This window comes from Pempheris klunzingeri, chromosome 11 (assembly GCF_042242105.1).
Source record: "Pempheris klunzingeri isolate RE-2024b chromosome 11, fPemKlu1.hap1, whole genome shotgun sequence".
NCBI lineage: Eukaryota > Metazoa > Chordata > Actinopteri > Acropomatiformes > Pempheridae > Pempheris > Pempheris klunzingeri.
Window position 1 is genome coordinate 11,683,125 of NC_092022.1, and position 21,393 is coordinate 11,704,517.

Below are 21,393 nucleotides of genomic sequence, written 5' to 3' on the forward strand. Positions count from 1 at the left end.
TTGTTTGGCTAGTGCACGCTGGCAGGAGCAGCTGACATGCTGTGTGGGCGTCCTATATAGGAACCTGCATGGTCAGCATGTTTTAAGCCATGCTATCATGGGATGGAGATGATTTAGATATTTGCCACTATAGCAAGAGATTTAGTGTACTAGAATATTGTCACTGCTCTATTTTCTCCCTGAGAGGGTGTGTGTATCTTAGGCGTCATGTATTTTACTGTGGGAGTATCAACAGCTGGCTGTGAGCATCTTTGTTTTGTGCGTGTCTACAGTATAGATGTGGATTGTCAGACCTTGTTGGCCTAAGTCTCTATGAAAAGCTCATCAACTGGTTGTTTAGCTGCAGGGAAAGGTCACCACAGCTTCCTCTACATCCCTGTGGCCTCTCTCTCTCTCTCCGTTTCTATCTGTTTTTACTCTCCCTCTCTCTCGCTGGAATTGGGGCCGAACCTTTTCTGCCATATCTCATAACTGAAGCAAAACGGGAGGGAAAGAGAGATGAGCGAGTGTGGTGGAGTTGTGGCCACAGCTGGGGCTTCAGTGTACAGGGCAATGCCCCAGGAGGAAAAGGAGGGGAAAGAAAAGATGATGCAGGAGGAGGGGGAGCGAGGGAGAAGAGAAGCAGTAAAGCTCTGCAAAACAATATAAATAGAGAAGAGATGAAACAGTATCTTCACTTTTGCTTATTCACTCTGTCTGCCTCCCTGAATAGATAATATGAAGCCAGATATACTTGTCACTCCCTTTAACTGTCTGACGGGGGATGAGACACACACACACACACACACACACACACACACACACAGACAGGATGGAACAGGTTGTCTGTTTACTCTCTTTCATTTTGTGCCTTGCTGAAAATTGCTGCGCGTTCCGGAAAATGTCATGTCCTTGATCTCTTTGCAGCACTACACACTGGTGCATGGAGGGACTGGAGCTGTGTATAGACATGGGGAGGGGGATTTACAGAGACGGGGGTCTGCAGCAGAGACTGGGCTGTATGCCTCAGATAACACTGCAGCCTTTGATGGAGCCTGGCCCTTCTCTGTTGGAGAGCACAAGCCGCTCCGCCTCAAATAGATCTCCGCTGCTCACTCCATTGGTAATGATTGGATTTAGTTACAGAGCAGAAATGGTTTGCTGATGATAATGATAACAGATGCGATGGGAGTTAGTCAGCCACTTAGGGTTGAGGGACTGTATCGATGCTGCGCCAGCCGGCAAATTTCCCCTCAGACTGGATGGCCTCTCTCAGGCTTGATAAAAGTTGATGGTAGAGGTTGATAGAATGCTACCTGTAATTGCATTGTGTATGATCTTGGCTGGGTGGTTGTTATGAAGATGCAGCACAGGACAGATGGAAGACAGTGTTCCAAAAGCTCCTTTCTCTAGAAAACGAGAAGAGGACTGGGAGGGAGGGGTGGGGTAAAGAAGTTCAGGGACGGCAAAATGGAAGTTTCATACTGATATAAGAAGTGAGGAGCAATCAGCAGGGAGCAGAGAATAGAGAACAGAAGGGAAAGATAGAGGAACGCAAATAACAGACAGACTTGCTGCAAAGACGACAGTCAGGAAGCAGGAACTCTTTTAAGTATGGGTAACATGTAGACATAACAGGGGAACTTGAGAAAGCCAGAGATGGGGAAAGAGCAAGAGATGGAGACACAGGAGACTGGTGATGAAGGTAAAGAGTATAAAGTACAGACAGATGAGAGAGAGAGGGAGAGAGAGAGGGGAGATGGGGGGATGGGGTGAGGAGGATGAACATGCAGGTGGGGGATGGGAGAGAAATATTTGCTGTGTGCGGCTGAGCCGGAGTCAGGAGGTTGTCATGGTGATAGCGGGGTGAGAAAAGAAAAGGGAGGTGCGGTATTGACACCTAGCCCTTGACACTGCCCGCACACCGACACACACGCACACAGACACACACACACACAGTACAACAAACAAAACGAGTGATGCATAACAATACTGACCTGTCACATCCTAAGTACACACACACTTTCTCACTCCAACGCTCACACAGGTGGTGCGTACAAATAAGCTGCTACAATGTCTGAAGCCCAGGAGCCATATCACCATGCAAACTCTGTTTCCCATGTCTCTCCACGGCCTTTTATCCTCACTCACTCCTATTTGAATGGCAGGCAAATCCCCTTAAACTGTCTTGTCTTGCCAGGCAATTACTGAAACCAACCTCAGTCCGTATGTGTGTGTGTGCGTGCAGGTTTGAGTGACTTTGTGTGAGTCTTCACATATCTGAGCTTTGCTGTTTTTCCGTCTGTGTTGATGACACAGAGAGATGAGAGAGGCAGAAACAAGCTGATGTAGAGACAAGCAGCAGCTCTAGTGGGGCATCGTTTCCTGGGCCAGTGCATATACTTATATAACAACAATTTGTATTTGTGTATTGAGTTTTTTTAATGAACAGAATTACACAGAAAATGTCAGTAAAAAATATATCTCCAAACTGCTGAAAGAAATGTTAAATGTATCACTTCCTTGCATCAGATGAGTGTTTAGAGCAGCAGATGTCCAGCTTTATATAAACTGTGTAAAGGCTCATTACTGTGAATTGTAATATAGTAGAGAGCGTGTTTACAGAGCAATTTTCTAAGATGAAAATGAGGATTTGTGTGAACTTTACTGTGCTGCCACTAAGGCATTTGTTTAATTTTTCATGGAGTGTGTCTTTTGAACCGTTCATTTGCTAATCTCAGTAAAAGAATATGTTAAATGCTAAAACTTAAAATTGTTTGTAAAAGAGATTTATTTTGATAGTCGGTCATCCTGTCAGGTCCCTTCCTCTTTACCTTCCTGGTTCTTCAGAAAGCAAGGCAGACATGTTGAACGTGCTCAGAATGTAATCCACTGCCACCTGCTGAAATCCATCATAGAGGCAATGTCGTAAATTCATATATTTAATGTTAAGAATATAAATAATGATACTTTGTTAAAAATGATATTGGGTAAGTGGTTTATTTACATTTATTTACAAGCTAAAAAACATGCTAGTAACCAGCGTGATTTTAACTTGAGTTTAACTTGGTGTTTAGTCAGAGTTTCAACACACTGCACAAGAACACTACATTTACTAACATTAGAAGTTCTGCAAGTCTGTCGGCAAATATCTTGAATTCACAGATGAATCTGAAAGACTGACTTGTCATTGCAGTGTGGTGAGAGAGTGCATGAGCATAAAGTGCAAACGCAGCAGGAGGGAAAAAAGATTTCCATACTGGACAACAAACAAATCAATAAAATTACTCATTCAAAATGTTTGCACTAATGTAAGATGCTTTTAGTTGTGTCCTGAGGACTGGAAGGCAGAGTTAGGTTAGAAAACCTGCGCCACAGTTTATGGAACTGTGATCATATTTTTGAATTTCAGTCATCGGAGACCAGACTGTTTGAAGAGAGCTTCAGTATCCGTATTTTTCTCTTCGCTACATCTCTCGTTCCTTCTCATCCAAGCACATACCATCACCCCCTTCTCTGTTTCCACTCGATAGACATTTACTAGCTGTTTAGGGGCGTTACATTGCCTTTCTCATCCCCAGAAGACCTTGTATTTGATTAGATGAGGAGCACTTAAGGGGAAGTGCTGCTTTTGCAACTTTTAACAAAGTTAATAGGATTGCCAAGAAGCCGTTGTTTGACCTGCTTAATCATTTTGAAGATGTGAATTACCAGGTACTGTGAGCTGCTGCTGCTGCTAAAACCTCCTCTGCTCCTCCTCTACAGTAGTCAGTTAACTTGTGCCATGTGATTGGTTATGTCGTGTTGTTTCAAGAGATGTTTTGGTTTGCTTTGTTAAAATTTGCAATTGTTTCTATTTCCCTCTTTCACATTAATTTGATTAATTGTGACTGTGCAGGTTGTGTATATACTTTCTGTGCATGTCCAATGTATGTTTTTAGACATGGACAATCTAATTCAATGTGTGACTACTTCATGTCTCCACAAGCCCAGTCTAAACAAAAAAACAGCCACTTTCCCCACAGCCGTTAAGCCACTGGGGCCCTTCCATGCAAATGTGTGAGCAAAGCACTATGTACGACCTTGCCCTGCCACCAGCTCATTTCCCTGAAGTGGTGGAAAAGACAGGATTACATCCAACCCAAGGAGACCTTGACAAATGTTTCTGGTGAAATCTAAATTTTAGCAGTAAGCCACTTGCAGGGAAGCTTAGGGCCAAAAATTACCTTTTTGAAATATTTTGAAAACAACATACTTGTGGTTAAGAACCTGAGAAACAGGGATACAGAAATTTCTTAAAAACAAAGACACATTCACATTTCACAGCAAATTTGATATATTTCTTCTGTAAGAAGAAATATTTTCTTCTTGGAGACAACAAGTATCTCAAATGTATAACCTGTTGTGATGGAGGTCACAGGTCACATATACACACTCCGCCCCTCTCCTCGGGGTGTGGCGTGCCGATTCTCCCTGCGGAGGTGGCCGCGTGTCCTTGCATGTCACATGAGATGCTAGCAGCTGTGTCTTCCAGTGGTATATGGGCCACTTATCACCTGACCCGAGGGACCACTCCCTCCTCCTCGTCTCTGTCTGCTGAATGACTGACTGCACAGCCCCTCCTCAGACATCACTACCTGCAGCAGCAAACACAAACCTGCCCCCACCTGCACACTTCACGTGATGCAACCCAGACGCAGATACAAGGGCAAACATATGCTCCCATTCACACTTGAGTCTCTTCAGATAACCTCAACACTACTCTCCTCTCCTCGAGGCTCATACGGCATTTTGTTCTGCTGCTTTATACTGCCGTTATGCATGGCTTATTTAAAGAACTATGTGACCTGTATGGAAAATATTACCATAATGTCATGTGCATGCTTATGTTTTGTATTCTTACATTTATACTTTTGCAGGGCTATTCAGGCATCTGCTTCAGTGGATGATTTCCCTCTGGTGCTATTACATACTGTTTGTGTTTATTTTGTGTTTTTATAGCTGTTTTGTCATCTCCAACAGTGCTAAGCTGCTGCATCTGGTTTCAGTTTCTTTTTACTGGTCAGCCTGGCTCCAGTTTGATCCCCAAAGGCTTTACTAGCTCACTCACATAAAATCTCCATTGCACCTGTCTGATCTCCCTCTAATTTTTCTCTCTAAGGGATGAATGCATGCACACAAACATGTTTACTGAAGGATCTCCACTGAGCTTCACTTCCCAAACAGCCTATGTCGTCACAAAGGTAGAGAGAAAAACAATAGAAGAGGAAGTGGCAGTGAAGGTCAAAATGCATGTCAAAATAAAGAGAAAACACAAGCGAGGCTGTTAGCTCCAGAGGAACAGGAGAAAAGGGGAGAGGCTGACTGTGAGAGATAAAGAGAGAGAGAATGGAGGGACGGTAGGACGGAGCGAGGAAAGAGGGAGGGGAAAGAGAAGGTCACTCCTAATAGCTCTTCCACGTAATTTCATAATGTCATGATTGCCCCTATTTGCTCAAGCTAACACCATTAACCACATACTGGATTGACACTAAACTATTCTGCCACAAAAAAGTATCTTCATGAGCTACATGCGTTCATCACTGCATGTTCCCGCTGCACACAGAGTGCATAACAATGTGCCTTCGAGGGTGTGTACTGTGCACAGGGGCGTTTGTATGCATCGCATCTTATATCTTCTGCATGACACGGCGGGTGTGTCCATAATTACTGCGCTTTGTGCTGCAGGCACAGAATTTGACTGATGCTGCTGCTAATGAAGCAAATGACGCCCACAGGCAAGAGTGCAGCAGTGTAAGGAGATGTTGGTGTGTGTGAGTGCATACAGTGTTTATGAATATATTTATGTGTACATACAGAGTACATATGCTTCTCATTTTGTGCACAGAAACCATTTGATTTGTTTCCTTTTTGTTGTCTCTGTTTATTTTTCCCAATAAGACAAGTCTATTTTCTTTCCATATTTAATTGATTTAAATTTTAGATTTAAAATTTCAACTGAATATCTAAATCTAATATTCATTGTAAAAATATTCAATATTGCAGCACTGCCCACATGCTTTAACCATTTAAATGTCTCACACAACAAGTCGACATTCATGACCATTCTGCTTCGTTCTGCTTATTTATTTATTTCACAGATACCGTACATCTCCATTTCCTGACCAACTGACAGAGAGGCAAGCTATAAACAAATGACCTTATCAGTTGTGGATTTAAGTGAGCAGCAGCTAACATGCTAGAAGCAGAGAGGGGGCTAGAGGCAGCACTCCATCTGTAAGGCTGGCTCCATTAGCTGACAAGAGAGATTAGCTGACCTGCTGACACACGGGCTGATCTTTACTGATATACACAGCAACACACACGCACTCATGTGCATGTAAACACACACACACACACACACACACATACAGGGAATCTGATACACTATTACGTTAGGGTAACACCCCTGTTTTTGATCGTTACAGAGCTTTTACTGGTCAGTGATCCCATATCCAGATCTCTCTCTTTTCACATCTGTCATTTACCTCACTTTTTAAATCTTTTTTTCTTCGTGTTCTTTCCATCTCACTTCCTCTGTTTTTTTAACTTTATATTAATTTTTCAGACTTTTGTTATTGACTTTGTTGTCAACCCCCCTTTGATCTCCCGACGGTGTTGCCCTTCTTTCTCTTTGTCAGTTTTCCTTCCTTCATTGCTCCTTCAATCCATCCACCTCTCATCTCTTTCTCCAGCCCTCACGGATGTCTTAATGAGTCCACTCCCTTCCCCTTGAATTATTCACCACTTCTTTTATTCTACCATTCCCATTGTGTCTTAAGGGGAAAAACATCAATAAATAAATCAAGCCAGAGGTAGCTGCTTTTGCAGTCTTGGCAATAGGGGAGATGACTGTGCCTGTGTTTATTGGCGTACAAAGGAGAGAGAGAGGGAGAGTAGAGATTTGTAGAGGACTTTGGGAGTCTTGTTCTTCTGTTTTGTACTTTAACTTTCAGTTGGATAGGCCTGTAAAAAAAAAATCACCTTATAAATCTTTAACTCACCTAAACGCTTTCTGCCAAAGTCTGGATATTTTGTGTGTCCATGTCAGCTTAAGTATGTGTACATAGTATAGATGTGAAGACATCCAGTATTCATACTTACAGGTGAATGTGTGTGTGTGAGGGATGGCCTGTCGGTGTACGCCAGAAAATTAATAAGCGTGTATACGTGCGTGCGCATATGTAAGTGATACTGCAAACCCGTTAGTGACCATGTGTGTGAATAACTGAATTTGTATGTACAAGGGGGGATGCTGTGTGGAGACCTTGTTGTCATGGTTACCAGGATAGAGAGAGAGAGAGAGAGAGGAAGAGAGACAGAGAGAGTGGGCGGTTGCCCTCTCAGCTTCTCTGACAACCTTTATTTTCTCCAGCTTTGTGTCACTTCAACATTAACCCCTCACCCTTAACAGAACACAGGCGGTGAGGTGGGGGTTTTCGAAAGAGGTGCAAACGTCCGGAAAAAATATGGCGCACATTCTATCTGTGCATTTGACATTGGCAAAGTATCTAACAGTTGTGCTTATGCTAATAGCGGTATTGATAAATGTGCTGCCTGTGTGCGCTGATTGTGGATAAGCTGTAGTTCTGCTGTTTTTTTTCTGCTGGTAAATTTCCTTTTGGAGATGACCATGGATCATTGGTTCAGAGACACATGTTACTCGGCCCTTTAAACAAAGAGTACATTAGGGAAGTTGTGGTTTCCAACTGTGCTGTAGAGCCCCTTTTCCATTAAAATTTCAAATATTGAATTAATCAGCTGGGTTGCCTATTGTCCAAGCCAGAGTGCTACCACAGCAGTTTATTAAATTGATAGAGAGGCGAGATGTTGAATATAGAAGGAAGAGAGGGAGAGGGGAGGTGGGGGACTAGGAAATGTACTGTGAAAAGTGATCGGAGGGGAATTGAGGAAAGCTTTTAGTGTCAGCTACCAAGGGGGCTGAGAGACAAGAAGGAGACTGATAAAAAGGTGACAGGAAAATGGGCACTCATCGTTCCTGGACAGCTCCTATTATAAGGCTCAACTGCTCACTCTTAGAGAAAACGTGAAAAAGGCCTGCAGGAAGTGTAATCTTCACCGCGATGAATGATGAAAGACATGTCTGCTTTAGGGAAGTGTATTGCGGAGTGGAGCAGAAACAGGTAGCCAGTATTATTTCACATGATTTGTGGTATTTTTCTGCTGTAGCGACAAAGTGGGTCTGAGACTTGTCTCAGTGCAACAGGCTCATGCATTAAGTATGACCGTGCCAGAGAGAGGAAGAGGGGAGGGAGTGAAGGAGAGAATCAGACAGCCACACCAAAGCACCAGGTAGCCTGTAGATGGACAGCATCAGTCTGAGACCAAACCAATGTATGGTGAATGAATTATGAATTTGGGTGAATTTAGGGCAAATTGTGCCGACAGGAAGGGGATTTCTATGAATAATTCACTCTGTAGGGGACCTGATCATCTACCCCCCACCAGCATCACCTTGTTTCCCAGACCCCCTCCTCACTTTTACTCTCCATTGACCCTCATAATCTCTCACTGCCTTTCTCCTGTAATGCCTATCAGTCCAGTTGTCTTAGCGAGTACTCTCTTTGTTTACGTCTAAATCACTCCATCTTCCCCCTTCCCCTCCGTCCGTCTCTTCTCAGCCCGATGTTTCTCCAGACAGACGAACCCTGGGGGAAGAGTACGGGGTAAAGGGGGGCATGTATTCATTTATTTTTCTCGCCCCCTCCTTCCGTCCCGCATCCTCTCCCCCTACACATCTTCACAGCTGGAGGTAGTTAATATTTAAAAGCAAGGCATGACAGGACACAAGACCTGCACACATGTTTGAACACGCACACAAACCCGCTCACACACATCTCATCAAAGATGTGTGTAAGAGAAGCTTTCAGTATTGAGATTTGTATGACTCACTGTGTTGCGAGAAAATATTGCAGGCAACATTCATCAACATAACGGCTCCTCACATGGATGCGTGAGGATATGAAGCAAAAAAGTCTCTCATGTATATGTGGGTGGTTGGCACGAAGGGGATCTGAATATATGTGCAACTCTGAACAAGATTTGACTCTTGGGGTTTGATCTTGTGTGTGTTGCCCCCCTCCTCCACGGATAAGAGAGCCTATTCAGCACTGTAAAGTCCTTGGCAACGCCCAACATGTCTACTTAATGCTAATTACTACATTTTGCAGAGGGAGGAAGGGTGCAATTTTGTATCTAATGGGTGACAAGGGGGGGTAAACACCACAATAGTGTGCAGCAATTAAAATGTACTAATGATAGCAACATTACAGCATAATACAAAATGTTTGGGTTAGTTGTGTTTTTGGAAGCAAAATGCCTCAAAGCAGGAATTCATGAATAATTGAAGGAATTGGAAAATTGACTTGGTCGATTTGGCTTGTTTGATACATGTCCTGTTGGCTGCTAATTTTCTGCAGTTAAGCTTTCTTGTGAAAAAAAAGAAACAACCACGCCCTCCAATCTCAACTCAACGCTGCTCACTCTACAATCTCCCTGTGATTGACTGACTTCTGATGGCACCCGTTGACATCCCAGCGGTGGTAATAGTTTTTAAAAGCACTCAGAAACACTGAGACACACGGGTCATCTCAGCCCAGCTGCAAGGAGCCATCCCAGGAGTGACCTGTGACCCTGTCCAATGAAGCAGGTAACAGGTCTGGGATTGGATCGCTGACAGCTGCACAGCGGACACCCTGAACAAGTGAAATCAGGCATCTGCTTCTATGTCAGTGTCTCTCACCCCTGTGATAATGGAGAGCCACAAGGCTCCATGCCATGCACACAGCTTGGAAGTGTGTCCGTGTGTATGTGTGTGTGAGCATTTGTGTGTTAGTGTGTCAGGCCACATCAGTCTGTGCTATCAGCATGTTTGGGTGGCTGAGTTAGCCTCATTACATGGCAACCTTCCACGCCACTTCTCTCTCCCCTCCTCTGTCTATCTGCCTCAGCCTCTTCCTCAGTACAGTCCCTCCTATACACACCCCTCCCAACCCATTATAGTGTTCCTCTTTACTGCTCCTACTCAACATGACCGGAATATTTTTTGGCAAGGTCTGCCTCCTGACTGGAGCCCACTGGACCATGCCCTTTTATTTGTCTGATCGCTCCTGTCAGACTACTTGAGGTGTGTGTCTGTCTGCCTGCCTTTCCGTCAGTCTATCCATGCATTACAAGCTTCTTTGTGTGTCTGTGACTCCCTATGAGTGTGTGTCTGAGTTTGTGTGTGTGTGCCGGCTTGTGCGCGTGCAGCACACTCCCTTGGTGAATGGTGAATGGTGATTGGCGGCATGACAAGCTATGGAGTGCCACATCGTTAATCAGCGTCCTGCTTTGCTCCACTCAGCTCTCTCTCACTGTCTCTGTGGAGGGGGCACTGATAGGCTAGCTACCACCTTAGATCATATTAACACCAGTGCTAATACCCTGACTAGCCTCGCTTCATTCATCTGCTTCTAATGGAGGGGCAGGTTTAAGACCGGATCACTGTAATTGGCCCCCTGTCTCCGGGGGAACAACAACCACCAAAAGCGGCCGATAGAAGCAGCAGAAGTAGAGGAACAAGAAGAGAGTGAACAAATGATGCACACTGATTGGCTGAGCTTGCACATGTGTGTGTATGTATACAAGTGGATGGATAGGATTAGTGTCACAGCTGTCACCCTTTGCCAGTGTTCTTCCTCCCCTTCTTCCCACATCCCTCCACTCCTCCCATCACCTCGCACCCTCCCTCCTTCCCTCTGCCTCTCTCCTCCCTCACCTCCGCCTCTCCCTCTCCTCTGATCTCCTCCTCAATCCCACTTTTCCTCTTTATCTTCCTTAAGTCCTCCACCCACTTCACCCCTCTGTTTTCTCCTGCTCTGTCTGCTTGTTGTGCCGTTCTTCTGACAAGGCAGGCAAGTTAGTGTAATGGCTCATTTAATCCTAATGCTGTTAGTTTAAACTGCCTTATTAAGAGCTCAGCTCTTGTTTGGTCTTTAATTTGATCTAATTTGGCTCCATTGATGTAGACAAACCCCATATTCCTGTTTCTCTTTCTAAGATATTCAATACATTTTTCTCTAACTGGCATGGAAATATCCCCAGCAATTAACTGGCCAGCCATTACCCACTAGATAAAAGAAAATGAATGATAATCACCACTCTTCAAATCCTTCACTCTCCTCCATCATCTTCATCTCCTCTCTTCTCTGACCTTCCCCCACTTTCCAAGGTCACTCATCACTCCGCTGTGACATTGCCAACAAACAGCGGTGTAGGGAGCCAAAACTCTTTCAGTCAGGCTGCCATTACTGCATAGCTGCCAAATAAGCAACCTCTTTCTATTGTCGCCATTTTCCTTTGTCTCACATGTACGTCTTAATCGTGGTGTGCTATAACAGTTCTTTGTGTGTGATACTGAGTAGTGTAAACAGTCAGTGGGCTGCGCCACGTGGTGCCGCGGGGGAGGACAGCATGCATGTTGTGGCGAGGCCCCGATCCAAGGGTACAGATGGAGAACGGATAGACTCCTAGCAGGGGAGGTTTGCCTCACTCGCCATGACTGATAGCATCTTTATTGCACACTTATCACAGCACTATCACCCAAGTACAATACGAACTGTTCAGTTCGTGCAACACAGCCTTGACCAGTCAACCTAATTATCAACTATTTGTTTGTCTGTCTTGGTTATTATCTGATTTGACACTTCATCAATTTGCATTTGTCTGTCCACATCCCATCTGGGTGCTGGGAGGCTCTGTTCAGCTTCTTGTTGTGGTATTCTGTCCATCTGTCCTGCTGACTGGCTCTTCCATATGTGCCACTGGTCATGTAATTAACCAAATGGAGATTTTCTTTGCAGGAACAGGTTCGATAATAAGAATTGTTGATGTTCTTTGCAGGGAGGTGTGTTGCTGAATCTTGATTGGTGTGTTAACTCCATGTCTCGGTCTGTGTATAGGTCTGACCACATGGTGCAGCGTAATTTTTCCTCCCATTCTGACACATGGCCCCTTCTCTGCCCCTCCCTCTTGTTCCTCCCCCTCGCCTCCCCCCTCTCTTTTATCTTTCAGAGAGGAGACCAGCAGGAGGGCGTGGACCTGACCTAAAGAAGAGAGGAGAAAAAAAAGAAGAGAGAAGACAAGAGAGACCAAAGACATACGAGGCAAAGCCGAATCCTCCTGGAAAAGAAACATAGCCTCACACTTGCTCTGTGCGTGTGTGTGTGTGAGGTTGCCCTCTGTTCGCGTTTTACTGTACGTGTGTGTGAGCAGGTGGGACTTTGATGGGACAGTGAGCAATGCCTCACACGCAGCGACAGCAGGTTGGCAGTAGGGGGCAGTGCTCCTCGCAACTCCTCCCCCTCCTCCTCCTCCTCCTCCCCCTTGCCCAGCCCAGCCAAGCAGCCATACACATACCCAACAGCTGTGAGTACAGATTCATTTTGTACCATTCATAACAATGGTAACTAAAAAGCTTCCATGAGGTTCAAAGATCTATTTGTTGTGTTAATTACATTGTTGATTCATCAAAGCACGCTAATAATGATCTTTCATCATGATTAATTAGTGCAAATGAGCTGAGTGAACATGTGTTTCTCTTTCAGTAACCTCAATTCAGGGGTGGATTGCGCTATTATGCTCGAAATACTACACTATTTGAGGTTTTATTGGTTTGCACTCATCTGTGCCTTTGGTGTGTTTAATTACTTTGTAATTGATCCCCTCATACCTCATTGATTAGTCCCACTATTGATCTGGTTTCCTTGGTGCAAAGCAGAATCTGATTGGGGAGTAATTTAATCAGCAATTGAGTTATACAACAAAAATCAAGGTTTTTCCTCACTCACTGTCATTTCTTCTTCCTCCTCCTCAATGCAATATGTGGGCATTAGAAATACAGCTGAGCTTGTGGCCCTGCAGGGAAATTGATCTTCATCTCCTCTGCTGCTGTCGGCCTGCCCACAGCTCCAATGAAGAGAGAGAGGGAGAGAGAGAGAGAGAGAGAGAAAGGGAGAGAGAGAAAGGGAGAGAGAATATTGTTTTTACTGCTGCTTTTGCTGTTTACTGTTTATCTGAGACTACTTGCAATGAGTCACAGTCCTTCACCACCCACACGCATTTTTCAAAAGTGTGTGTACAAACAAACAATTGAACATGCATGGACACACATGCGTTCACGCACACAACCCGTAAATGTTGATGAAATGCAGTAAATCTCCCAATGTAATCCCTGAAGGGGCGAGGTGACACGAAGGTGACAGGGTCGAGGAGGATGAAGGGATGATGATGATGAGGAGGAGGAAGGAGGAGCGGGTCAAAGATGTAAAAGGTCAAGGTGTCCCCTGCCTTTCAATTAGCAAGCCTCTGCCATGTCAATGAGAGTCACTGAGGTGGTGATCGGGATCAATAAAGGAGATGTGTTAGCATCTGTGTGAGGCAGGCCGAGGTTAAAAGCTACGCTCCATTACAGGAGACATTACACTGTTTTATCGTCCATGTATCATAATTGTTGTTCAATTATCACTGAAACGTTATCTATCTATCTATCTATCTATCTATCTATCTATCTATCTATCTATCTATCTATCTATCTATCTATCTATCTATCTATCTATCTATCTATCTATCTATCTATCTTTATCTTCTTTCTTTCTTTCTGCCTGTCTATATAGTTAACTATGTCTTTCTCCCTTTTATTTACTGTAACTAAAATATTTTTCCCTCATTGCCTTTTTCTGGCCACTGTGGACTAACAGACCACATAAGTGATCGTAAGTGCTTTTAACTTTATTGACGTCTATTTGTCTTAATGCAGGTGCTGGCAAAGCTTATTGTAAACACTTTCATTATCCCAGAGAGGTTGTTTTCCATCCAGCACGCAGTAAAACTCCTGTTGCACTGTGCTGCACTTTAACGAACCCAACATTAGTGCGCGTTTGCAGTGTTATGTCAGCCTGTCTGTGCCTGTTTTTATGCATTATGTTTTAGTGCCAGTGTTTTAGCGTGCATGTGTGTTTGTATCTCAAAATGTGTGTGTTGTACTGTGCACATGCACCTGTTCCTCTGTGTCTTCTCCCATATCTGGGTGTGTGTTTAGCTTCATTGGCTACTAAAAGGTGAGAACCCTGGAGGGACAGGGAGGAGAAAGTGTGAGGAGCTGCTTTCTGTAAGGAGGCAGCAGGGCTGTCAGATCAAAGACACGGGGAAATAAAGGGGAGTTAAAGCACTAAGCACTGGCTCCTCTCCTCCTCCTCTGCCAATAATGGAGCAGAGCCTGCAGCCTGAACTTCAATTTGATCAGCTGAGGAAATGGGCTTATTTCCTCTATCAGTGGGAATTCTTTTATTAAATTCCTTCACTCTCCCTATCTGTCTTTTTCTGAATCCCTGTGAATCTACCCCTTGTTTGTCCCCCCCCCTCTATTCTTGTCTCCCTTTACTCCATTTTTCTGCTGCACTGCATGTGCTCTCTCTTTGCTGCAGTTCCATCCGTCTCCCCTGTCCGTTCAGCTCTCCATCTCCATTGCCTTCTTCTCATCTACCACAGCCCCCGCCCCTCCATCCTGTGTCCTCTTTTACTCATTTACCTACATAATGTAAATTCATCTCCGACTCGGGCTCTGTCTCTTTCCCTTATAGTCAAATTAAAGACTCTACCAACAAGTATCAAGCTGTGACCTCTAATCCACTGCACACAGCCTCTGTGTGTAGTTACTGAAGCAGTGTAAGGAAAAAGATTTAAATTTCTGTCTATAAGTATTGAAAAGCAGAACATAAAAATACGACACGGGCCATAAAACATGTGGAAGAAACAAACACGCTGGTTCAATACAGTAGTCACACCAAAGCCCAGCATGTTGGTTTTTATGAGTCTGTTATCGAGGCTTTGCTTTATGGCTGTTATGGACAGCAGTGACAGAGAGAGAGAAACCTCTTCTGGTGGTCATTACTTTTTTCCCTCGAAATCCCCGCCTCATTTCCCCACAGACTCTTTCCCTCCCACTCCCCGTGTCTCCATCTCACAGGGAGACCTGTGCCGTATATCTCTCTTACATGAACTCTTGCATTATGCTATATCAATTTCCTCTTGTTTCAACCCATTTTCTCTCCCTGCTCTCCTCCTCTCACTCTGTTCCTCGGCCTACATTTCATCCCTCTCCCTGGGGAGTCTTTTTAAGTGATATTGACTGAATATACTTATCGGCAGCTTTTAAACTATGAGAATTAGCCTTTATCTTTGGTTATTCTGGGCTATTTGCTAACCTTTTACCAAAAGCCATTTAGATGTGTGTGTTACAATAGGGTGATTATATATGTGTGTATGTCATAGCTAGAGTTATTACAGCAGCACGCAGAATGAAAGCAGGTCATGTAAAGACTGCTGCACTATTCTGAGTGTGTGCATGTGTTTCTATTTGTCTAAACCATATAGATGTGTAATAGCACAAGCAGGCCTGTTTTTTAACTGGTACTGTCACAGCAGTAACTCTTTGTTTTTGTTCCTTGCAGTCAAGAGGCCTCCTATGATCTCCATACACCCGGAATCTGTCACCGTCTTTAGTGTTGAAGACCTTGTCATGAGCTGTGAAGCCTCCGGCAACCCTCCACCCATGTTAGTCAGCACACACACACTCTCACACAAACACATAAATACATAAAGTCTGAAGATGCTATATTAGTCATGGAGCCACTGGTTATCTTTTCAGACAACTGAGAACAGTGACCTTCCCTCTCCTTGTTCAGCTGACATCTACATATTAGCATTACACGAGAGCACAGATTCTCCCAGTCAGAGTTCTCATTTCAACAAGGGATAAATGTCATTAAGCCCTCAAGCAATCTTTTCAGAGCGTCTTAGCTGCTCTGAAGTGGAAAACTGCTCCAATTGCCAAGGAAAAGATGAATATCGCAATTACACAGCACAAGCTTGCTTATGAGTCCCACAGGGGCATCTCGTGTAAATTTTGCAGCAATACATTCATGTCCTCAAATTCAGTGACATGTAAGGGCATCTTGTGCGTGTTAAAAAACCAGCTTTTTCAAAGGCATGAAAATTATTTTTTTGACTTTGATACCATCACTGTTGCTGATTCTTTTTCTCTTTCCTCAAGTTTCCGATGGACAAAGGATGGAGAGGAGTTTGAGCCAAGCAGTGACCCAGAGCTGAAGGTTTCTGAGGACACTAGCTCATCCGCATTCTACACGCTCAGTAATACTATGGATACCCTGAAGCAGTACCAGGGCAAATACGTCTGCTACGCATCCAACGAGCTGGGGACAGCCGTCTCTAATGAGGCCATACTCAAAACTGATGGTAAGAACATGCTGATGGCTGATTGATCCTAAAGCTGACCACTTATTGAGATTATTATTGAGATATTCAAGATGTTTATGCTTGATAATTTTAACATATAAAGTCTGTCACGATCAGTGCATATTTGCTGATTTGTAATTGAATCACACCATTAGAAATGATATCAATAACAAACTAATCAAACACCCTGTGATATCTTTTCAAACAAACTGCTTCACATTGGAGGAGCAACATGCCTTTTACACTGTCAGTTTTTAGTGTTAGCGATCCTATGAATGCCTTCGAGGTCCAGATTAGAAGCGAGCTGTGTTGTTTTTGGTTTTATCAGCAATAACAGATTTACAAAGCTGTGAGCGGAGCCAGCGTATAAACCTTTCCTTGCCCTGCTTTATAGAGAGCTCATTTGTTAGCAGATGGAGGCTCACACAGAGAGCTTCCAGTGCCGCCACCCAGAACATAATTACATGCAATAACATGATAATGAGCATAAACTCTCGTACACACAAGCCCAAACGTGCGTGCGCATACACACACGCACACGCATGCACACACACACACACACACATAGGCCCCTGGGCAAAAGTAAAGAGCACCTCTGTGTATCCATCCACCTGTGCGACGGGCTCTCTCCTGGGCGACCTCTTTCCCTCACAGTTTCCCTGACAACGGTTTCCCCAGAAACGCTCTTGAGTTGATGTCATGTGAAGCCTTCTTCAGTGGCTCCTGTGGGGTTATCAACAATGTGCAGGGGGGAGGAGGTTGGTAGGGGGGAGGCCAAACACATATGACTCACAAATCACGTCATTCTACTTCTGCAAGACAAAACACAACCTGGCGCCTTCACCTCAAAGTTCCTCAAATAGTGGTTTATAAATAATACTCCTTATCCACTGCAATGTGTGTTAAAGTTGACTTGTGATGTGGACGGCCTCAGGAATCTTTCCATGACGCAGTAAATGTGTGAACAGGTAGTTGTCTGCGTGTTTGTATCCTCGCAGACTAACAGGTGTGCATTTTTCCTCACTTGCCTCCCTTCAGCTCCCCCATCCCAGCAGAAAGAAAAAAAGGTTAGTGTGAAGGCTGAAGAGGGAAACAGTATTGTTCTGAAGTGTAACCCCCCGCAGAGCTCTATGGAGCCTATCATTCACTGGATGGACTGGAGTGAGTACATTACCTTTTGATCTCTCCCTCCATTACATCCTTCCTGTCTCCTCAATAAATCTACCAGTTAGACAGTCTATCTCTCCTTTTGTTGTCCACTTTTATCATACCACAGATAGATAGTTGATTATCTATTACTCAGTGTCCAGAATATTCTTTCATGCATTTCTCTATCCCTGGAAGTTTTTTTTGAAAATGTCTTCAGCCTTTTTTAGGTTGAGCTATTCTTACCCCTATTCTCCGAAGTCTCTTTATCATCATTTTTCCATTTCTTTCATCCTATTGTATCTCTGTGCCTTCCTCTTATATTTCCTCTCACTATTTTATTCTTTTATTAAGCTTCTCCCTCTCTCTCCCTTGTCTCCTACTGGATCCTCACCTCTATCTGTCATCATGTTCTCTCCTGTTGTCTTTCTTATTCCTCTCTCCCTTTTTCTGCAGGGCTACACCATATCCAGCTAAGTGAGCGGGTGGTGGTGGGGAAGGATGGAAACCTATACTTTGCCCATTTGACAGCTGAGGATAGCAGGAATGACTACACCTGCAATGTCCAGTACCTGGCCACACGCACCATTCTGGCAAAGGAACCCATCACTCTTACTGTCAACCCATGTAAGTTTTGCACTAAACTAACTAACAATACAGTAGCCTGGACTGAGCTGACCTGAACTGAACTTCCTGAACTTTCAGAAATGTATCTTTATGCTCAGAGTGCTTTTATCCAGATTTTAAAAATGGGCTTAGTGACTGCCATTGATAATGGTACCACGATGTGAGGACAAAAGTACAAACAAAACATTACAGAATTCCATGGGAGATGCAGGCCAATAGAAATCACATTACATTAGATGTAAATGTCATGCAAGGGCCCCACTTTCACACCATGCATTCTTAAATAATATAGACTATATTATATATACTTATATACTATATAGACCTAAATTACAACATAGATAGTTACTCTAGATAGTTTTGCATTTTGATATATCTGCTTCTGAGATTTTTGCTGCCACCTCAATAAAAGGAAGGTGAATGGAGATTAAACTGTGGTGCTCATAGTACAATTAGAAATTACATTTTACCAATTCAGCAGCAACTTTTATTCCGAGAAACATGTGAGAGACTATGCTGTCAACTGTCTATTACTTTCATTTTTTTCTAGTTTTGTTGCAGATTTAAAGAAGGCTTTAAGTCTGCAGCCATGCTAGCAGTTCTGTGAGACTTTATTTAAACACAGTGCTAATTAGAGCTAACAACACCATAATGCAACAACAACAACAGCATACTAGCATGTTCACGATAACATTGCTAACATGCTAATATTTAGAAGGTATACTGTCTACAGTGGTTGCAGTTTAGTGTGTTAACATGCCTACATTTTCTAATTTGTACCAAACAATAAATACACTTTAGGTTGATTTGGATGTCACAGAATTTGACCTAATGATGGCATTCGATTAAAAGAAAGCGGCTCAATCAATCAATCAATCAATCAATCAATCTTTATTTATAGAGCTCAAGACACTTTACATAAAGAGCAGGTCTAGACCAAACTCTTTAATTAGAGAGAGACCCAACGATTCAGGAATTCAAAATTAAGGATTCAAGAATCCCCACATGAGCAAGCATCAGATATTATATTGAGCAACAGTGGCAATGAAAAACTGTACATGTCTGTACCAAATTTCATGGAAATCTATCAAGTAGCTGTTGAAACATTTCTCTTTAAGCTTCAAGTGACAACCTGATGGTGGCGCTGGAGGAAGAGTCAGGGATTCATCACAGTCATTAGGATTAATTGTTTGGAAACCAGGGAAATCTGTACCAAAGTTCATGGAAATCCATCCAAAACGTTGAGATATTTCAGCCTGACCCAAAGTGGTGGCTAGACCAACCAACTGACAGATCAGCATTTCCATCCCTAGAGGGATGCTGGCAGGGATTTTTCTATTATACTGCCCTCAATATCTTCATAATATGCATTTTGTTTTGTTTTAGAGTAATATGCTGTATAGGTCTGTATATCAAACTGATACTCGCATTTGTTGAGAACCACTGTGGCCCCATAGTTAAGCCAAAGTCAACCCACCCCCAATGTGTCGGCATGTTGTGCTGACCGAAGCAGTACCGTATCCAGCAGACAGTCCCAGAGCCAGCAGGGAGCCCATCACCTCTTCAGCCCAGTGGTAATGAGATGCAGCTCACACTGAGATGTGGCTGCCAGCATCTGTGGCCCAAGTAGAGGTCATAAAGATGAGCACATGTTAACATGAGACCTCTGTGTGTGTAGAAAATCTGTATAATAATGTGTTATCAGAAAGGTGAGGTCTTCTCTCCCTGATTCCACCCCGTGTCTGTGTTTGTGTGTCAGAGACTCTGTGGTGGCTGCTGTGTCAGCAGCACAGCAATTTGGAAATTACCCATACATATGTATGAATGTTTCTCTTTGTTTCCTCCTCTCTTTGTCCAGCCAACTTTGTACTGCGGAACAGGAGGCCCCACATGATGCGACCTACTGGAAGCCACAGCACTTACCATGCCCTCAGGGGCCAGACCCTGGAGCTTGAGTGCATCGTCCAAGGCCTGTGAGTGTCTGCTTATGCGTATGCGTATGTCTCTGGCACCATCAATCAGAAAACTTGAGCCGCTCCTTTTAATCAGTCTTACCTGTCTCTCATCCATCTCTCTCCCCTCCTCCTACCTCCCCACACTCTCTTCATTCCATTATCTATCTTTTGCTGTCTCCTGTCAACTCTGCTTCTTGCTGCCTTCTCATTTTCATGTCTTTCTTCTCTTTTCACCCTGCATGTCTCTTTCTCTCTCTGCCTGTTTTCTTCACTTTATGTCCACTTCCACACCTCGCATCTCAATTTCAAATGACATTGCTCACTTCTGTCTCTCCTCTCTCTGTTCTATGTGTCCCTCCATCCACACCCTCCCTCCTCCTCTTCAGTCCGACTCCCAAAGTGTCGTGGCTGAGGAAGGACGGTGAAATGTCTGAATCTCGGACCAGTAAAGATATGTTTGATCACCGCCTGCGCTTCACTAACATCTCAGAGATCGACGGGGGCGAGTACCAGTGTATAGCAGAGAACTCCCAAGGGAAGGCCACACATACTTACACTGTGACCGTGGAAGGTATGCCACACAAGCTCATATACATATATATGCCATGTTGCCTGTGAAACAAGGAGGATTTGAGCATTTATTGTGATTTTACAATATATTAGCAGCTACAATCATCCAGATTCACAGCTGATCAAATTACCGTATCTTGTATTCATTGAGTTTGGCCAAGTGCCAGGTAAATAACCTTCTGCACAACTAGCAACTAATGTAAAATCATTATCTGTTATCTAACTTAATAAAGTTAGGACACTTGTGATCTAACCAGATCACTTGTCTCATTTTTGAGACTGCAAGAATGTAATGTTTAACCTGTGCTGTATGTAAATAATATATTCTGTTCCTTATAGCGGCTCCCTACTGGATCGAAGAGCCAGTCAGCCAGTTATATGCCCCAGGTGAGACTGTCAGACTAGACTGCCAGGCGGACGGCATCCCCTCTCCTATCATCAGCTGGACCATCAACGGGATCCCTCTCTCTGGTGCGTGCATAGAGCCACCTGCAAGATGCATACCTTGAACACTGTGTGTGTGCTGACTGTGTGTTTTTTAACAGAAACTGACCAGGACTTCAGACGTACTCTGACAGCAAGCGGATCTCTGATCCTGAAGGATGTCAACTTTGGAGACACCGCCATCTACCAGTGCCGGGGCTCCAACAAGCATGGAACCATCCTCACCAACACCAACGTCTATGTCATTGGTGACTGGCTGTTTTGCACATGTCACTTAACAGACAAAGTTTTTTAATGTGTATGATAGTGTGTGTCT

General features: G+C 43.8%; 1 protein-coding gene across 1 annotated transcript in view; it reads left to right on the forward strand.

Annotated features, from left to right (window-relative positions):
- Window positions 1-21,393, forward strand: part of l1cama (L1 cell adhesion molecule, paralog a) — a 39,846-nt gene that overhangs the window by 9,340 nt on the left and 9,113 nt on the right. The window contains exons 2-11 of the mRNA XM_070839751.1: window positions 12,094-12,447; window positions 13,779-13,793; window positions 15,531-15,633; window positions 16,133-16,335; window positions 17,374-17,496; window positions 17,938-18,108; window positions 19,967-20,081; window positions 20,450-20,634; window positions 20,973-21,104; window positions 21,179-21,325. Of these exons, the coding sequence (XP_070695852.1) occupies window positions 12,321-12,447; window positions 13,779-13,793; window positions 15,531-15,633; window positions 16,133-16,335; window positions 17,374-17,496; window positions 17,938-18,108; window positions 19,967-20,081; window positions 20,450-20,634; window positions 20,973-21,104; window positions 21,179-21,325 (1,321 nt within the window). The 5' untranslated portion in view covers window positions 12,094-12,320. The remainder of the gene's footprint in view (window positions 1-12,093; window positions 12,448-13,778; window positions 13,794-15,530; window positions 15,634-16,132; window positions 16,336-17,373; window positions 17,497-17,937; window positions 18,109-19,966; window positions 20,082-20,449; window positions 20,635-20,972; window positions 21,105-21,178; window positions 21,326-21,393) is intronic.